The sequence below is a fragment of the Mytilus galloprovincialis genome, chromosome 2, assembly GCF_965363235.1.
Source record: "Mytilus galloprovincialis chromosome 2, xbMytGall1.hap1.1, whole genome shotgun sequence".
NCBI lineage: Eukaryota > Metazoa > Mollusca > Bivalvia > Mytilida > Mytilidae > Mytilus > Mytilus galloprovincialis.
In genome coordinates, this window is record NC_134839.1 from 70,355,248 (window position 1) to 70,374,096 (window position 18,849).

At 32.5% G+C, this 18,849-nt stretch overlaps 1 protein-coding gene and 1 long non-coding RNA gene across 3 annotated transcripts in view; both read right to left on the minus strand.

Annotated features, from left to right (window-relative positions):
- Positions 1-608: 608 nt before the first annotated feature.
- On the minus strand, positions 609-5,693 carry LOC143064282 (uncharacterized). The gene is made up of 3 exons (XR_012975213.1): positions 5,608-5,693; positions 2,808-2,953; positions 609-755 (listed from the first exon to the last, which is right to left on the minus strand). It is a non-coding gene; the product is annotated as an uncharacterized LOC143064282 (long non-coding RNA).
- Positions 5,694-10,880: 5,187 nt separating this feature from the next.
- The window catches only part of LOC143064283 (uncharacterized), a 67,932-nt gene continuing 59,963 nt past the window's right edge, over positions 10,881-18,849 (minus strand). For both annotated transcript variants that reach the window (XM_076237016.1, XM_076237017.1), the window contains 7 exons: positions 18,492-18,646; positions 17,915-18,146; positions 17,599-17,692; positions 16,751-17,260; positions 16,098-16,245; positions 15,486-15,583; positions 10,881-14,888 (listed from right to left, as the gene is read on the minus strand). In XM_076237016.1, the coding sequence (XP_076093131.1) occupies positions 13,692-14,888; positions 15,486-15,583; positions 16,098-16,245; positions 16,751-17,260; positions 17,599-17,692; positions 17,915-18,146; positions 18,492-18,646 (2,434 nt within the window). In that variant the 3' untranslated portion in view covers positions 10,881-13,691. The remainder of the gene's footprint in view (positions 14,889-15,485; positions 15,584-16,097; positions 16,246-16,750; positions 17,261-17,598; positions 17,693-17,914; positions 18,147-18,491; positions 18,647-18,849) is intronic.

Genomic DNA, 18,849 nt, shown 5'->3' on the forward strand with positions numbered 1-18,849 from the left:
TATTTGACTTTTTCTGATTCTTTAATCGATTCTTTATTGATAAAAGTATTGATAAAAGTAAAAATTAATAAAAGATCATAGTAACATCGGATATAGTGCTTAAACCACTATAAGGATGTTATAAGTCAAGTTTGGTTTCATTTCATCCAGCGGTTTCAGAGGAGGATACATGTAGTTTGTTTTAGGTTCCTATCAGACGACAGACAATGAATGGATCAGCGGCAAATATATGAGAAAAGTTTCAACCCCAGTGATCCGAATCTGCAACAAAAGGCGATATTTTTCTGAATAGTTTTTTCAAAATCCTGTTGAATAAAATTGAAAAAAAACAGGTTGAATAATTCTATGCGTCCGAAGCACTTTTCTGGAGTTACCTCCATCAGGAACACCCAAAGCCGAGAGTTTTATGACAAAAAAATACCTAAAAAAAATAGTCAAATCCATTTAAGGCCAACTTTGCCTGATGGAGTAGAAACCTTAATTTCTTTATAATTTCAAAATATAAACGGGCAATTTTTATATAGAAACAATGCAGTAAAACAGAACAAACAATGCAGTAAAACAGAACAAACAATGCAGTAAAACAGAACAGACAAAGCTAATTTGAACACAACATTTATTGAATGAAGAAGATCATTTTCCGAATCTCAAGGCCTGCATCTGTTTTCTACGACTCTCGCCAAATGGTCTGCCGCTTTTCAAAGCCTGCACTATATACATGTATAAATCTTTCCCTGATAAGTTCACCTTGTAATCTACAATGGAAATTTTGGTTATGCCAATGAATAAAGGTGTACAATAGTCCTAATGGAACTTAGTTTAACAAAGTAGATTATGCATTTCGTTATTTTTGGAGAAAAAAAACAAAATCTGTTTTGGCCTACACCAGTTGATCAGTTTATAGGGATGAATTCAAACTGTACTTTGGCTAAAATATTTAAGCAATCGGCATTAGGAAAGGGCAAAGCTTAATGATAAGCAGTGTAATTAAATATGAAAACTGAAGAAAAAAAAGCAAGATTGGGAGTTAATATACTGAACGCAAACTCCAAAGCAGAAAAAATAGGAAGAAAGTACTTGATAAATTGCATGCATATATTAGTGATTTTGAATCAGTTCAAAGTTTTGATTTTTCTACCCTATATACCACTTTGCCTCATATTCTTATTAAGAAAAATTCACATCCCTAATTAACTGGTAATTTAAAAAGTCAGAATGCGAGTACATATGTTCAAACTCTTTTAGGTCATTTTTAGTAGCAATAAACAAAAGAACTATGTCAATTGGACATGCTTTGATACTATATATGCGCTTGAAATTTTACTTTAATTGATAACATCTTTGTTCGCTTTGGAGATTCCATATATCGTCAAGTTATTTGAATTCCAATGGGGACTAACTGTGTACCACTTATTGCAGACCTGTTTTTGTATTGTTATGAGTTACAATTTATGACTAAAATTAGCAAAGACCCATCGAAACAACATTTGATACAAAAATTTAACAATTCTTTTAGATATTTGGATGATATATTGGCTCTCAATAATGACGACTTCAGTATGTATACTAAAGAAATGTATCCTGTTAAACTTTCTTTAAATAAAGCTAATACTAACAATGACCACTGCCCTTTCCTCGATCTTGATATCTATATCAATAACGGGAAGCTTAATACAAAAATTTATGATAAAAAGAGATGATTTTTCATTTCCTATCGTTAATTATCCATTTTTAAATGGTGACGTTCCCTTGTCACCATCTTATGGTGTTTATATATCTCAACTTTTACGATTCGCTCGTGTATGTAACAACGTATTACATTTTAGCGAGAGGAATTTATGTATTACTGAAAAATTATTACACCAGGGTTTTCGATATCCCAAACATCACAAACTAGTCAAAACATTTACTAAATTTCATCATCGGTATAAGAAAATAATTCGTAAATATAACTCACCATGCAGACATCTTATACGTTCTTTACAAGCACAAAAATGTCAGTATTCACCTCAAAAACTTACAAAACCTTTAAACAGACTTATTAAGAAGGAATATAGTTACGATACTGTTGTCAGGTCATTAAAGATTGCATATTTTGGCTTTAATATTGATTCACTTATAGGGTCTTTGCATCGGAACTAAACACATTTATTTAAAAAAAAACAGTTGTTGGCATGACACGGGTTATTTTCTTCTAATATATTTTATGATAGTATGATACTAAACCCCTAACGGGAGGGATTGTGCCTGATATTCATATGATGAAGACATAATCTTTTAATCAGTTTAATTGAGGTCTGGAGCTGGCATGTCAGTTAACTGCTATAGTAGTCTGTTGTTATTTATGTATTATTGTCATTTAATTTTTTTTCTTTTGTTACATCTTCTGACACCGGACTCGGACTTCTCTTGAACTGAATTTTAATGTGCGTATTGTTATGCGTTTACTTTTCTACATTGGCTGGAGATGTCACGAGGGGGAGGGTTGAGATCTCATGGGCATGTTTGGCCCCGCCGCCGTTTTGCGCCTGTCCCAAGTCGTGAGCCTCTGGCCTTTGTTGGTCTTGTGTGATTTTTAATTTTAGTTTCTTGTGTATGATTCGGAGTTTGGTATGACGTCCACCATCACTGTACTAGTACATATTTCTAAGGGGCCAGCTGAAGGACGCCTACAGGTGCTTGAGTTTCTCGCTACATTGAAGACCCATTGGTGGCCTTCGGCTGTTGTCTGCTCTGTGGTCGGGTTGTTGCTTTGACATATTCCCCATTTCCTTTCTCAATTTTACTAGTATACTAATCTGACATACCAATAACGTCAGCATTTGTCACTATGTCCTCAGGAAGTCCATTATTAGGGGGACTTTCAAACAATCGGAATCCCTCGTTACTTCTGATGCATGTGTGGAAACATATGTACAGTAAAACAAAATATCGGTATCTTGAACATTCCATCCTTAAATGAGAAATAAATTTGTCACGAATTAACGCCAGTTGATATTCCATTGTACACATAAAAACATATTAAATTTTCAATTGGGAGTCCTTATGATGCATTCAAATGATTCACGAAAAGGTAGACTGATAAAAAAAGGCAACCATACGACAACAATAACCAAAAATAACCAAGACATCTACAGGTCAACATTCAATCTCCAATGATATATAAATCTGCAACAAAGTCCTTTTTAGCTCACCTGACCCGAAGAGCCAAGTGAGCTTTTCTCATCACTTGGCGTCCGTATCCGTCGTCGTCATCCGTCGTCGTCGTCCGTCGTCCGTCGTCGTTAACTTTTACAAAAATCTTCTCCTCTGAAACTACTGAGCCAAATTTAACCAAACTTGGCCACAATCATCATTGGAGTATCTATTTAAAAAAGGTGTCCGGTAACTCTGCCAACCAACCAAGATGGCCGCCATGGCTAAAAATAGAACATAGGGGTAAAATGCAGTTCTTGGCTTATAACTCAAAACCAAAGCATTTAGAGCAAATCTGACATGGGGTAAAATTGTTTATCAGGTCAAGATCTATCTGCCCTGAAAATTTCAGATGAATCGGACAATCCGTTGTTAGGTTGCTGCCCCTGAATTGGTAATTTTAAGGAAATTTTGCTGTTTTTGGTTATTATCTTGAATATTATTATAGATAGAGATAAACTGTAAACAGTAATAATGTTCAGCAAAGTAAGATTCACAAAGAAGTCAACATGACCAAAATGGTCAATTGACCCCTTTAGGAGTTATTGCCCTTTATAGTCAATTTTTAACCATTTTTTGTAAATCTTAGTAATCTTTTAAAAAAATCTTCTCCTCTGAAACTACTAGGCCAAATTAAACCAAACTTGGCCACAACCATCATTGAGGTATCTAATTTAAAAATGTGTCCGGTAACTCTGCCAACCAACCAAGATGGCCGCCATGGCTAAAAATAGAACATAGGGGTAAAATGCAGTTCTTGGCTTATAACTCAAAAACCAAAGCATTTATAGCAAATCTGACAGAAAGTGAAATTGTTGATCAGGTCAAGATCTATCTGCCCTAGAATTTTCAGATGAATCGGATAACCGGTTGTAAAGGTTGCTGCCCCTAAATTGGTAATTTTAGGAAATTTTGCTGTTTTTTGTTATTTTCTTGAATATTATTATAGATAGAGACAAACTGTAAACAGCAATAAAATACAGCAAATTACATGAAGTAAGACCTAAAAATAAGTCAACTTGACCAAAATGGTCAGCTGATCCCTTAAGGAGTTATTGCCCTTCATAGTCAATTTTTAACAATTTTCATAAAATTTGTAGGTTTTCATTAACATTTTTTGCTGAAACTACTGGGCCAAGTTCATTATAGATATAGATAATTGTTAGCAGCAAGAATGTTTAGTAAAGTAAGATCTACAAACACATCACCATCACCAAAACACAATTTTGTCATGAATCCATCTGTGTCCTTTGTTTAATATTCACATAGACCAAGGTGAGCGACACAGGCTCTTTATAGCCTCTAGTTAAGCCTCACCAAAGATACATATACGAGAGTCAGATGATTGACAGAAGAAACCATGTAGCAAACACTAAACGCGAAATCCCGAAAGGAATTTGTTTTCGCAAATTCGCGTTTGAAAGTACAAACGCAAAAGTACAAACGCGAAATTTGTCGCATCATTTTTCCATATTGTACCACTTAATGTGTCATGGTATTTTACTTACATGCAAAGTGTTATCATACAGTTTGAGCACTTACATATCATAAACAAATATAGTCGTACGTTGAATTTCTTTCAGTATCTAATTCCCTTAACTATAAGACATGTCACGGTACTTTTGTATCCCAAATTCATGTATTTGGTTTTGATGTTACATTGGTTATTCTCATCGTATGTTGTCTAATGCTTAGTCCGTTGCTGTGTGTGTTACATTTAAATGTTGTGTCGTTGTTCTCCTCTTATATTTAATGCGTTTCCCTCAGTTTTAGTTTGTTACCCCGATTTTGTTTTTTGTCCATAGATTTAAGAGTTTTGACCAGCGGTATACTACTGTTGCCTTTATTTATTCAGGACATCAACATACTCATAGAGAGGAGTATTAGTTCAGTTATTTGTCTATATAAGTTATCTGAATAGGACTAACAATTTGAAAAGTTCTATATTTTGATTTTGTTTTAAAACGAAATTTTTAAGATCAGCTTTTTCTGTTATGAAACTTAAATGTGTATTGATTTTTTATTGTTGAGTAGTTGTTTCTTTGACGTGTATATCCATATATCTCTTCCTTTTCTCGTTTGCTTTTAGATATTATCTTTATTGGTGCAAATTTTGTATCAAATAAGTATTAATATTACGCAGAATAATCTGGTAAAATGTTTCGCCAAATGCACGACACATTCAATAGTTTCACTAGGGAAAATAAAACCATGAACACACCAGGGACGGCAATCCAGCAATTTTTAAAAAGGGATTCCCAACCCAGGATAATAGAGGGGTTCCAACTTAATTTCCTCATTCAAATTCGAATTGATCGTAAACAACCCCGGACCCCTCCATATCCCATAGATCCGCCACTGCACACGAGACTGTAGGTAAATATATACTGATATAATCAAGCATAATCTTACCTGATAGTGGTGACCGAGCAGCAGACTACAAATGCATCAACGGATTTTGTTATTGTATTATATATACTCTTGAAAATATGGTTCATTATTATGACTAACAATTAAAGTGTGAATCTAGGCTTTATGTGGAGTATAAAGGAAATTCTAATTATGGTAATGTGCGTCAACAATTTATCCCGATTTTCCACATTAATTATAAGGGGCTATATTTGAATATAGTGTCACATTTCGTTGGTTTATATGTAGTTATCTTATTGGCAATTATATCATAACTCTATATTTATGTAAAAATGATATCAAATTGCTTCATACTTTGTTTCGAGCAGAGTAATTGTATTAGGCTCGAAACAGAAGTGATACCTACTAGATGTCCTCACTGAAGTTCGCTGATTTTTCTGTTAACAGTCTTTTTCTTTCTACTTTAATAGTTTTTTTCCCAAAATACAAAAATGGGTAAACATTGTAATTTCAGCGAAATAAACTTTATAAGGAGTCGACTAATAATTCATAATTTATAACAAAACAATATAAGAAAAACAAATATAACAGACGTGAAACAAAGACAGGCCTCCTGACTTGGAACAGACTCATATTTATAAAGAATGTGGCAGCATAAAACATGTTTGTGAGTGCGGAAACCTTCCCTAACGTATGTAAGTAAGTTCCAGTTGGCTAAACCGAAAAAAATCGGTACGGGGCACTAAACAACTATCATAAAACAAGAGACATATAGCACCGAAGTTAGAGTACTCACATAGTCACAGTTTAAAGCTAATTGTCACTACTAGATAAATCATGTTGTCTCAGACTAAGGTATCTATCATTTCACATCCAACGGATTAGTGTAAAGACGTCATTAACATTCTGAGACACACACTGCATTATCTTAGATGCTCATAAAAAATAACAAGATTGTTATTGGCAGGAAATGGCCACAGCATTTATTAACTGATATGATATATATGTACTATTATATGAAATGCATTTTGTGATATGATATATGTACTATTATATGAAATGCAATTTGTGATATGATATATGTACTATTATATGAAATGCAATTTGTGATACATGTAGATTTATGAACTAAAATTAACTGATAAAAATGCATGTGTCTTTGAAAATGTTATATGATGATCGCCGAATATGTTTGAGGTGGCAGACCATATATGAAAAGGGGAAGTTCAAGATAAGCTATTAGCCCTGGAAATCAGAGGCTAATGCTATCATACGATTACAATAAGTCTGTAAACTGCAAATATGTTATCTAAGCGCAGCGAAATCTGCCATAAAATCAAGCGACTATTAAACCCTGGATATCAGAAGTTATCGCTACCAACGCAAAGTTTACATGTTTGAATGTAATAAATTTCTTTCCAAGTTATCCATTCAATTTCTATATGCATGCAAGTCCACTCCTCGTCCAGGATTCGTCTTTTTTCTTGAATGACCGTCTCGCCATTAAAACTTTTGTACATCTTTCCACATTGAGTGATGGTTTAATCGATGTAGACAATACAATTCTGAAATAAACAAACAAAACCAAACAGCAGTATCTTCCATAGAAATTGCATTCTACTAATTTAAGGGAGGGTGGGCGGGTTTTAGAAGATAAATCTATGGCTAAAAATGCGTCTGCTTTTCCTAAATGTCGACGTCAAAAGGAGGATTATGGGTAAATTAATCACTTGCAAAGATCGATAATCCAACTAGAAACCAAATACTATTACTTGACGAAGTGTATAACGACGGACAGTGGTATGAGCACTACCGATAACTGATTTAAAATTTAGATTTTAAATCCTATTGTGCAATGCCAAAATATAGGTAAAAGCATATGTAGATCTTGATTTGTTGATAATTTTTTTCTGTTTGCAGTTTTTCATTATACACAAAATAAAGGCAATAACTTCTATAACGACTGTTTCTACCACGGTTTCTACCTACTATCTTGTAATAACCGGAAGATCTGGTCATGTTCATCATTTTTTGCGTTTTAATTTTTTTTTCTATCCATTATAGTGAATAAGGTAAATAAGCATAAAAGCAAACATTTCTAAACTGATCCTTATCAGAGTTTCTCCATCTATAGTCATGCAGTCATGTTAGATGGCAGATGATATCACCAGACACATTTTGTTGACAAGATTTCTATCCCCAATGAGGTTAAGTTTTCACAGTCTAATTGGAATCATAGTTTCAGAGAAATTTTTATAAAAGTTAACGGACGAAAGACTAATAGGGTAGATGTGGTAATACTGCCAATGAAACAACTTTCCACAAGAGACCAAAATGACACAGAAATTAACAACTATAGTTCACCGTTCGGCCTTCAACAATGATCAAATCCATACCGCATAGTCAGCTATAAAAGGCCCCGAAATGACAATGTAAAACAATTCAAACGAGAAAACTAACGGCCTTATTTATATGAGAAAAAAAATGATGAGACCAAAAATGTAGAGACCACATAGTGCACAAAGCAAAGACAAGATATACACTATTATCCGCAAGCTAGGTGACGGGTCAGAGACCTATTTTGAGTTTCTATGTGTCAGTCAATTCCCTCCATCAACTATCATAGTTGTTTATAACTCATTGAAATCATCCAATAAAAACATCACGCATAACCCTTTGCATATTCTCTTCGTTGTATGACGTACCACCTTCTAATGAGTAATATATGGTGCCAACTCTAACATGATTATTTATCTTTTTTCAATACCATGTTTTACAAGTCCCTGTAAATTTATACATATCATTTCGACGCAAACAAATGATTTAGCAAAACAATGAAGGTCATGACAATAAACAAGTCAAAAGCAGGGCATTGCCCGCTGATGCTGCATGGACTGCACATTCATTAAGGGAAAAAGCTTTTATTTCCAGGGGTTCAAAATATTTATGGAAATTAGAGCATTTGGTTTTGATTGCCAATGAGAAAACTATCCACTAGAGATCAAATGATGTAAATGGAAGCATATGCCACTGTACAGCATTCAACAATGAGAAATACACAAAACGTACAGTAGAATAAAACCCATACTGTACTTTCGTATGATTGGAGGGAAAACCAACATGTCCTACTATTATTTTAAATCGTGTTTTGCTATTTTCCCCTCCTGGATATATGTTCCACTTATAGTTTTATCTTAGTAACAGTGACCTTGAACTTCGACCAGTTTACCATAAATTCAATAAGCGTCTTTCCATATATCTTTATCTGTCCAAGTTCCATTACAATTGATATTGGTAACTAAAGTCACCATCCTGAAAACTGTTTTTCATTATTTTTTTCTAATTTGAATATAAGTGACATTATCCTTGACCTATTGACCCCAAAATCAATAGGCTTATCTCCTTTCCAATATCTTCCGTCTGTATACAAGTTTTATTACAATAAAGCAAAGGTAACTTGAGTTACCATCCAGCAACAATTCCCCATTTTTTCTCTATTTTTTAGTAGCATAGACCTTGACCTATGATAATTTGACCCAAATTCGATAGCCTTCTTCCCATTCCCCATATCTTCTATCCCTACAAGTTATTGCAATGAAGCTTAAGACACATACGGTACCTTCAAGAAACTTGTTGTTTGGACAAACGGAGGGATAGATGTAGGTTGCACTTCTGTAAGTAGAGACAATGCAATTTCCCACCGGAACTCTTTTTACAGCTAAACTGTGCCCCTTTTACCAAAAAAAAAAAAAAAATCATAAAAAAATACAACCTGTTCCACTGTTTGCATATATTGTGTTGTTTATGACAACATTTCCTGTTCTATGAGGTGCACCTTTTGTGTTATTACTGACAATAGTTCCTATTCCAAGAGGTGCACCATTTGTGTTGTTATTGGTAACGGTTCCTGTTGCACTTGTACCTATTGTGTTGCTGAAGACAACAGTTTCTGTTTACTTCGTGCCCCCTATTCTGTTACTGACGACAACAGTAACTATTCCACTAGGTGTACACATTGTGTTGGTAATAACAACAGTTCCTAGTCCACTAGGTGCTTATTACAAGCAAACAAATTGCTTTTGGTTATGTTCTTTATTCTTCAAAACAAGAGAAGATGGATTATGTGGCTACCACAAATGGACATATTTGTTTACATATATATGACCCAGATATTTCAATGTCAATAAAATCAAGATGATCTTTATATAATGTACTATGTCTACTCTTTGCTAAACCTACACTATTTCCATCTGAGTAATTGATATTACAGTACTCTGTGTACTTAAATATCTTATTAATAGAACTTTTCCAGAAATTATATGTAATGATCCAATCCCTAGAATTACCATTGAAAAAAGACCTCTGAAGTATTTATAGATAGAAAAGAATTGATATGTGTTGGACAGACATCAATCTTATGCAGGTGTACATTTACATGTACATGTGTAAGACTTTGATTGATACTGGAACATTCAAACATAAAATAAAAGAGGAATGTTGATAAGTTTGTAAGAGTTCTTTTAAAAATCAAATTTCAAACAGTTTCAGTCTTGCATAGAGATATTTTAACTCAAAATAAGTTCTTGCATTGCACAAGGTCATATTTTTCTCTGACTGTTTATGGCGTCTTTACACACAATCCATTGGATGTTGGATGTGTACTGATTGATAATTTAGTCATAGATGCATGATGTTTTTTTTTCGTTTTTTTATCTTTGAACTAGCTGTCAGTAACTGCTGGTACTCTTTGTTGTTAGGACATACAAGCACCTGGCCACGACCACCCTGTGTTTTTGTTAAGATGTATTTCTATTTGTATCCATCAATATTACGTTCTTATGCTGTACTGTTACACAACTGTCCGTGGTTAGAGGGAGGGTTGGGATTCTGCAAATATTTTTAGCTAACGCTAACAATCTGTATGTATGTGCCTGTCCCAATTCAGGGGCATGTAATTCAGTGATTGTTGTTTGTTGCTGTGTTACATATTTGTTTTTCATTCATGTTTTTGTACATTAATTCAGTCGTTAGTTTTCTGATTGGGATTGTTTTACAATTCTGATTTTGGGGCCTTTCAAACCTGACTATTGGGAATGGGCTTTGCTCATTATTGGAGGTAGTTCAGTGACCTATAACTGCTAAATTCTTGTGAAGAGTTGTCTCATTGGCAATCATACCAAATCTTCTTCATTTTTATATTAACAGATTAATTGATATTCAAATGCATTAAATTTTTGCTACTATTGGAAGCAGGTCAATTGTCAATATTTTTTTTGGATATATTTTTCGTTCTATAAATGAAAAAGAAAAACCAGTTCTAAATATATCTTTTTTATTTTGAATTTTTTAAAGGTTTCATGTGACCTTGTTCTACATAATAAACAGATGTTTTGTGTTTCGGCTACAAACAATAACTTAATATACAGAACATAAAATTATATGCCCTAAAAATAAAGCAAAAAATGTATTTACAAATTGAAAATGTTTTGATAATACCAAATACAAAATTTTTATAGAATTCTATCTTTAATCCTTTTTCTGAATAGAACCTGCTTAAGTAATTTTAAAATAAAAACAGTATGGTATATTCCTTTATGAAAAATTCAAGCTTGACTACAAAATTTGATCTGTATGGCTTATAGAGAAACTGGAATTAAAATTCCTATTACATAGATTCTTTTTGTGTCTATAAATTAAATCTATTTCTGTTCATGAAGAAATTTCACTGAAAAATCAGCATAAAAATTAGCACTCTACAATTAGTAACTATTAACAGAAAATATATAAACTTCTCACTCAAAAGAATCCTCCAGCTTATGTTTTTAAAACTATTTTTTTTTAACAAATATCCATACAAAAATATCAAAATAAACAAAGTAAACAAAATGGACAAGCTACCAATAGCCATGATGTTGTGCACAATGGAATGATTTGTTAAATGCGTATTGTTCAAGAGATCATGTGGTACAAGGAGAAAATGAAAATTATTAGTAGTTGCCAAAAAAGAAAAAAAACAAAATTAAAAATATAAATTGCTTCATCAGAAAAAAGATGTTAAAGCCTGTAAGACACAGAATTGTTCACCTACTATGGCAAGTTTTTTTAATAAAAATCTTTACTACCAATGAGGGCCTTGCACAGTAGGTAACGGCTTAAGGCCTCTATCCATTAAATTAAAAACTGTTTCTATAAGATTTTTAAACAGAAGATGCAGCTTTGGATGTTTTTGAAATTCCATTTTAAAAAAAGTAAGGTTGCCTGTGAGGCATTATAAAAATAAACTATAAAGTTATTTAATTGGCAAACCATAATATTATAGACATTCCAAGCCCCATGTATATAATTAGGCCAAAAGTATGTTACCATAATTCAAATCTTAAATAGCATTCACTCAATATGCAAATCAAAAGAAACAAAACCACTATTTCGCATAATTTACCCCATGTTTTTTTAAAAAGTTGTCGAAATTGGTTGATTGTTTTCTAATTTAATTTAATATCATCAAGTTTAAAATCTAATCAACTCAGTCTTAATTGTAAGGAGAAAACATGTTTTCAAATAAAGTAGGAAATGAACAGAATATCCTACTGAAAATTAAAAAAAAAAGACTTTTTTATTTGTTTCCTTTTATTTCCATAATTATTTTACTGAGCAATAACATTTCAATACCTACTAACTCTGCTGTTCACCTTATCATGAAAGTTGAACTATAAACATCTAATTAAAAAAAAAAAGACAAACATAAAAAAAGTTAATGAACTTTTTGCAGCTTTTCTGCTTTGTCTAACACATATAAGTATTTTTGGTCCACATTTTCTGAGATCAAACGGAGCATGATTTAACATGATCTGACATATACTTTTTAAAAGTTCTCAAATCAAATGAAACAGTGGGTTAAAGTTTTAAGTATATTATTATGTTTTAAAACAAAGTTTAAAAGGTGGGAGTTTTAAAATCAAAATATTACATATAAAAATCTAAGGTGGGTACAAATAAAAGTCCATAAAAAACAAATTGTTCATTTTCAATACATACATAGATTGCAAAGCAGATAAAAATCTCACAATAAAATTCTGTAAAATAACAACAAAAACATCTCCTATATACATATTACAATTTTAAATGCACCAATTTGTTTACATATATTTGCTTTAATTTGTGTCATTTATTTCAAATCTCACATCTCCAATAATAACACCTGAATTCATCTATTTTCAAATAAATGCTGAATATCTTGTTGCAAAAGAATTTTACAGGGTAATTTCAAGCTAGATAAGGGGGCATTATTTAGAAAAATATATTTTTTGGGGTCAAAAGTTGCCTCCCCTTACATGAAAATCTAGTTACTTACTCTTTTTCAAATAAATGTCAATGACAGGAAAATGTGTATGAAGATTTTTTTGAAAACATATACTGGCCTAAATTTAAGTGAGCAATAAATAATACCTATGATTTTGATGGTTTCTGGGACTGAGTATATTAAAATTATTGAAACTTTTTTTTAATACTATCCGGATTATTAACTATATTATTGACTCCAGAAAAAAAAAGCCAGGAGAAAATATAAACTTTTTTGTTATAAAGAATATGGCCAAAATTACAGGTATCATATGACAAAATTAGAGTCAATATTTTCAATGAAAAGGATGAACGTACATATATACAAATTGTTCAATATAACACTTTGATGGCACTTTCCTGTGCTTATAAATGAAATGATAGTTTGTACATATGAGGATGAAAATGGCAGTCAACAATAAAAAAAAATATATATCTTAACAAAAAGTAAAAATTTTAATAAAATGTGAAATACAAAAGTCTTTTTTAATGCAAATTTGTTCAAAGTTTATAAAAAGATGCACAAAATGCAAAGTCCTATATTTCAAGTCTCTTGTTCTATATGTTACCTTACTATCATAAAGGAGAGTAAGTTTTTTCAAAAGAAAAAATATCATGAGTGTCATGGTCAACTTAAACATATGTAAGTTATCATTACTTTACCAGACAATACTTATATCTTAATGAAATACAAAATAAATGCATATATAAATTTGATTCTCTCTCTCACAATAGAGAAAGAGAGACAGAGAGAAAATGAAATAAAAACAATAAAATGACTCATAATGTTATAAAAATACAGGTGGTTGTGTAAGTGTCGTCCGTACATTTTGGTCTGGACTGGAGATGCCCTCCGACCAATCAGAATGAGCTGAATGAGGCGATGAACTTGACCACTGTCCAGGTGAATCTGGTGATGGTGTGAGATAATGATCTGGTAGCACTGGTTGATGAATCATCTGTGGCGGTGAGCCCATACTGTGTGTTGATGGAGGAGTAGGGAATTGTTCTAAGTACATTTGTTGTTGAGGGGTTGAATGTTTTTGCATCCCTCGGCCAAATGTTGTGAATGGCATGGGTTCACTATGATTTTTATTCTGAAATGAACATGTTAAATCAGTCTGTTTGTTAGGTGGACTTCCATTTGCACGTTGTTGTTGCGCTCGTTGCTGCATTGCCTGAATATGAGTAGGTGACGTTGGCAAGTTTTTGGGTGGTTTTGATGGGGATATTTTGCCAAGGGGACTAGGATTAGATGGGATGTTTTGTGGTGGTGTTGGAATATTTGATGGCTGAGAATGTTGTGGATTCATTTGTGAATTTTGATGTCCTTGATGCCACAGAGCATACTCTTGATCCATAATAGTTTTATCATAACAATTCCGAAGGTCTCTATAATTACTATCATTATGATTCTGAATGTCTAGCACTTGATTCATTGCACAGTTTTTCTGCAGTTCTTCAATTGACTGCTGTAAAGTCTGTTGCTGTAAGAAGTTTTGTCCATTACCATACATGCTGTCGTATGGTGGAGGAGTACGCTCATAATCCAAAGGAGACGGAATTGAATTTCCTGGTGAGACAGTAGATCCAATAGATCCCTCACTGATTTGAGAATGGGCATTTCCTTTAGAAGATTTCTTCTTAGATTTAGTCCTTTTTTGATGTACACCATTCATTAATGCTCCATTATGTGTAAGTGGAGTTCCAAGTCCATTGTTGTGCTTAGATTTCTTTTGCTTCATTTTTGAAGGTTTTTGCTGCATAAAGTGCAAGCCATTTGGTGATGTAGGTAATGACATGGGACTACTGATGCAGTACTCGTCTAATAATTGTAAGATATCCCCATGCATCCTTTCACTTGCTATATCACGTGGTAACCTATCCATGTGGTCAGTTATATCACGATTGGCATAATGTTCAAGTAAAATTTTAGCAGATTCGAAGGCTCCTTCACGTGCTGCTAAAAATAAAGGTGTCTCATCCTGAAATAAAAAAAAAGAATTGTTAGTTTTGTTTTATCAATATCAGATTTGATAAAAGATTTAAATGCTATAGAGAGGTTAACATCTATTTTATGACTTACCCCACAAAAGTAAACATGTTTTTTTTTTGTATAAGTTTTCTATAAATATAGTGATTGTAATACTTGCATTCACAAAATAAAATTGAACATTTTCTTCAATGCTCAAAAGAATAAAAATAACTGCCATTTTGTACATTAGTGTACTTTGTAAATCTTATTATATTGTAGTATATTACTTCAATAATTGCTATGCCACTCAAGATTCACTCCTTTAAGTTGTTATATTGAATAATACATGTATTCAAAAGTTATTGCTCTTTTGCTGTTAGTGATTTTCCTTCTTTTTGTAATACTTTGCTCATGTGAAGTGTTTTAGTTTGTAGTAATTCTGTACTAGAAATACTGATGGTGTCCTTTAGCTCTTAAATTTCTTTTCAATATCATTTTATGTTGAATGTAATTGTAATCACATCGTAAAACACTAGAATAGTATAACTTCTACCTTCTTTTCCTATCTATCTGTGTTTGCTTCAGACTTATTTAGAGTGAGTTATACCTTAAGGTCTTGTGCATCCCTGTTAGCTCCGTGCTGTAACAACACCTGTGCCGCAGTGAAGTTGTTGACAGCTGACGCCCAATGTAAACCGGTTTTACCTGTATTAAAAAAAACATTATATAATGTTATGTTAAATATATCAAGGCCTTTAGCTTAATTTACATTAATATTTTGTATTTTAAAGAAGTTTAACATCTACATGTTAAGAACATTTTGTAATTAATCAGTAAACAGAACTAATACTACTCACTCAAGCTCAGTATCTTGTCTTTTCATGTTTCAACTTTCAGTATAGTGGCTTAAATATCAGATTTTATAAATAGTGTAGTTGGATTTGATCTCCTCATTTGCTATGAAGTTATACAAATTAGTATGGTGTATTTGTAAGAATTTAATTTATCAAGAATAATTATTTCCTTTGTTTTTGTGAATTGACTAGGATTTTATCAATTATTTTATTTCATCTTATGTACTTGTGTATTCTCCAGACATATTCATATCAATAATTTATTAAAACAGTATCCAGACCTTTTTTTTTCGTGATTTTACAATTTAACTTTTGTTTTGTTTATATATAAGTATTTCTATCGATATTCCCAAAAAATATTTTACCGTATTCATCTGCAGAATTGATATCAGCATCAGCACCGATTAAATCTTCCACCATCCCTTCTACAGCTAAACGAGCTGCCATTATTAAGGGTGTGGCACCATCCTCCATTCTTGCATTCAAATTAGTACTTCTGTTTCTTAATAAAATCTGCCAATAGAGAATTTTTTGGGATCAAATTCAATAATCATTCATGTAAAATTTTGCTAACATAATAAACCTGTAAGAATGTTTATCAACAACGACAACCACTTATACCATAATTTTTTCTTCAGTAAATCAAAATTTCATTTCTTGCTACAATTGTATGTTTATCAATATTTGTCATAGGACACATAATCTAACCATTGAGACTGTGTAGTCAGGTATTTGTGTACTTTATTTTCTTTTGTTGTCAGTATGCTGTCTTAATTATTTTTCCTCCAAAAATACTACAAAATGTATGGCTTATTCCATATTCAAATATTGACAAACATTGAAGAGTTGTCTCATTGGCAATCATATCACATCTTCTTTTTTATATACACATCAGTGTTTTAACAGATTCATGTACATTTTGACAAAATAATTCTTTTAAAATTTTACAGACTCTATACAATTTTGATTTACAATGGGTTACATCCTTGAATAATTTAATCTATAAAAAGGATCTTACCTGGAAAACCCCTTGTGCATCAGCAGCCACTGCAGAATGTAGAGGTGTTCTACCTTGAATATCTGGCTGATTAGGGTCAGCTCCAGCATCTAACAATATCTTAGCAGCATCAGATCTGGCATATCTAGATGCCAAATGTAAAGCCGTTTCTCCAGTCCTATCTGTAGCAAGGTCCACTGAAGCACCTTGTGTCAACAATGCCTGTATGTAATCTGCACAGTTTTCTGAATCTCTACTGTCAGAAGATCCTGATCCACCAGATCCACTGGATTCGTTATCTCCAACATCATATCCTCCCCCACGGAAAGCTGCCAACATGAGAGGCGTGAAGCCATCGGGTCCTCGTACATCTATATCCCTAACTCTAGTGTGATCGCAGTCATCAGGAGGAGTCAAAGCAAGCATTGAATCATTTGGAATGTTAGCTGCTGTTAGATGCTGCTGTGTCCATTGTCTCTGGTCTTTATCCCCATCTAAATTCTGTTCTAAAACTTCACAATCTTGCTCCATCTGAAATATTGAGTATTTAGTATTTCAATGTTTTAACAACAAAGTAAAATCAATGAAGTCATTTCTCAGTAGAATATTAGAATATGAATAGCAGAGTTGAAAAAATACACAAAATCAAATAGTTTTCAACTGAAATGACCTTTTTGGAGAAAAACACACAAAATTGGTTAAGATTGATAGATCCTTGTTTAAATTAAGATCCGAGTATCTTTAATTAATAAACACTTAAAAATTGAGTATAATTTTAATCCTAACAGCAGATTATTTTATTATATCATCTTTATACAATCTATATTTCTACACTGATCTAAATTGAACTATATCCTATAATATATTACCTTTATTCGTTTGGCCTTTGATTCATCCTCCTCATCATTCCATGGTGGAGTTGTTGCACCAGTCAAACCATCAAATTGTGGCATATTACCTTTCCTACAAATAAACAAATATTGGTTATAACTGCTGTATCAAATTCAATAAGTACAGCTAACATTCATCCTTTTCTTTCTTTCATTTTTTCAAACAAGTACATCTTCTTTTTTATATTGTCTTGAAATGTAAGTTTACAAATAAAACCCTTTTAAAATGATCAAACTGTAATAGGTTGAAAAACAGTTTGCCTGCTGAAAAAATATCAAATATAAAAATTCTTACTTTTCTTCACCATCTGGAACTCGTCTCTTTGATGCTCTGGGTCCAGGAGCCTTAGAACTATTATTGTTGGAGAAGAATCCTTCAGGGAACCAGGTAATGCCTCGTGCCACCTTCTTTCTGGACAAAACAACAATTACCAGTATGGCTAAGACCAGAATACCACCACATGCAACAACAATGTACATTGTTTGGTATGATGAAGATTCAGTTGTACCAGGACCATCTACATTTTCTGAAATAGTAAACAATCAATAAATATAAAGAAGATCAAAAGCTAGTACATGTCACAGAAAAAAATATGTTCTATACATATATTTACTACTGCAGAAATATTGTTTATTATTCAAATAACTATCAGGTGATATGGTGGGATTGCAAATGATGTAACTATCAACAATAGATTCAGGAATAAAAATTTTAACTTTTCACTGTACAACCTTCAACAATGATCAAAACCATACTTTGTATTTAAGATTTTTAAGATGTATTGATCATTCATAAAAGATGTCAACAGGACAATCTACCATAATCCTGTCAATATTAATTTTAGCATGACTCTGTAACTTTTTAGACTTACCACTTGAAACTCTACTGATTGTTGGACCCCCATGTGACCAGGATTGGTTCTTTTGAGCTGCTATAATCTGTACTGCTGATTCTATTTTAGTTAAGCACTTCATTGAAGGATTGGTTCTACACTGGCTACTGTCCAATTCAAGATGTACTTCAATTCTGTCAAACAAAAAACAACAATTATGCTTTGTGAAACGAACAAATTGTACTATATCTTTACCAATCAATAATAACAGGAGTTCACCCTTATCTTTTAACCTCGTTTTTGGGATACTTTCTTCAGGTTTCATTTAGAAAGTAGTTCCCATTTTGGACTTTCTATCACAGAGTCATTATACTGTAAATTCAAATAATATTGTATG